The following is a 1,516-nucleotide window of genomic DNA, read 5'->3' as shown; positions in this document are numbered from 1 at the left end:
TGGTTGAATTGGTTCACCGAAGGTCAGCAGCAAATTGGTTAATAAAATGGGATTAAATACATAAAGTATATTTGTATTATTTAACATTTAATTATTGCAGCTTTGAGTCATATTCTGAGTTGCGTTTAACTGTTTTTATTCATTTTGAGGAAAACTAAATCTGATTTTTATTTTTTTTTTGTGAGCGAGTTTGATGAATTAATGCATGTTCACATTTATTCTAGAACTAAAGTAACATCTTACTCCCGATTTCTCTCAACAAGGGGACAGGAGAGCTTTCAATCAATAAATGGGGAAAAAAGTAACTGGCGTTACTTATTTGAAAAAGTAACTCAGATATTTTCTTGTAAATTAAAAAGTAATGCGTTACTTGAAAAAAAGTAATCTGATTACGTAACTCGCGTTACTTGTAATGCGTTACCCCCAACACTGCAGGTCAGTCTATATGGGACCTTAAAAATAATAAGGACTAAAATAATTTGGGAAAACTGGACACCTACCCCTGTGAGTTCATCAGCACTACCGATCATATTGGGGGACAGACTGGTGGGCTCAATGTCGCTGCCCGTGAAATCATCCTCAGATTCCTCAAACGACGAGGCAGAGGACAATCCAGCGGAGGAGGAGCTGGACAGTTTCCTGTGGAACAGAGAGGGCGCAGGGGAGCCTCCACAGCCGCTGTCCGAGCAGGGCGAGTCCTCATCGGGATGCAGGTCCAGCGAAAAGCCGCCCATGCTTAAAGTCAAATCACTGATGTGCGGACTGTCCTCACCAGGACCTAAATCATCATGGGTGACTATTAGTTTGGGAATAATCCTAGGGAATGGGTTTGAGGCTTGTTGCTCTGCTTCTCCACCCAGCCGACCTGACACGGAGGGTTGCAATGTACTTTTGGTCATTTTATGTTTGGCTAACGGAGACGAGCAACTGAAGTCTACTAAAAAGTCTGGTGCGTTCAAGCACTGGGTCACATTTTCCTCCGAAACTCTGCCTGGAATCACGGCACCTCCTTCTGACACTCTTTCCATGTCCCACGGCGAGACGCAACACTCATTGTTCTCCTCGCGTAACGTTACTCCTTTCTGTCCGCTTTGGGAATCAGAACTTTCAAAGTTGGTGTCCCGACTCAGAAGTATCAAGTTTTCGGTCGCATGTTGATTACCGGAAGAAGTCGCGTTTAAAATAAGTTTTTTCGGCTCGTGTACTCTCACATCCCCAGAAGTCTTCCCCTCTTTGATATCGTCCCGCCAGCACTTCTGAACAGATTGCAGCTGCTTGGTTTTCATCGGATTCTCGTCTAACCGGTCACCGGTATGTAAAGAAGAAGAAAAAACTCCTTGCACACGCGCTCGTGTGGAGCTCGCGAGTGCTGCGCTGTTACAGCCGCGTGAAGAGCCGCTGCCGCTGCTGGATGATGATTGGCCCATCCTGCGCACCGTACAGATCACTCGCGCAGCCCTTTAAATGCCACGCCCACTGCACAACGCCGCTGCTCTGGCAAAGGTCTTTAACACTG

General features: G+C 45.6%; 1 protein-coding gene across 1 annotated transcript in view; it reads right to left on the bottom strand.

Moving 5' to 3' along the window:
- LOC107758549 (inositol-trisphosphate 3-kinase A-like) overlaps positions 1-1,516 on the bottom strand; it is an 18,732-nt gene extending 17,216 nt beyond the window's left edge. Inside the window, exon 1 of the mRNA XM_016576352.1 lies at positions 501-1,516. Coding sequence (XP_016431838.1) covers positions 501-1,427 — 927 coding nt within the window. The 5' untranslated portion in view covers positions 1,428-1,516. The remainder of the gene's footprint in view (positions 1-500) is intronic.

This window comes from Sinocyclocheilus rhinocerous, unplaced genomic scaffold (assembly GCF_001515625.1).
Source record: "Sinocyclocheilus rhinocerous isolate Xijiao unplaced genomic scaffold, SAMN03320098_v1.1 scaffold130, whole genome shotgun sequence".
Classification (NCBI taxonomy): domain Eukaryota; kingdom Metazoa; phylum Chordata; class Actinopteri; order Cypriniformes; family Cyprinidae; genus Sinocyclocheilus; species Sinocyclocheilus rhinocerous.
The sequence above is the reverse complement of the archived record's forward strand: the minus strand, read 5'-3'. Positions and strand labels throughout refer to the sequence as shown.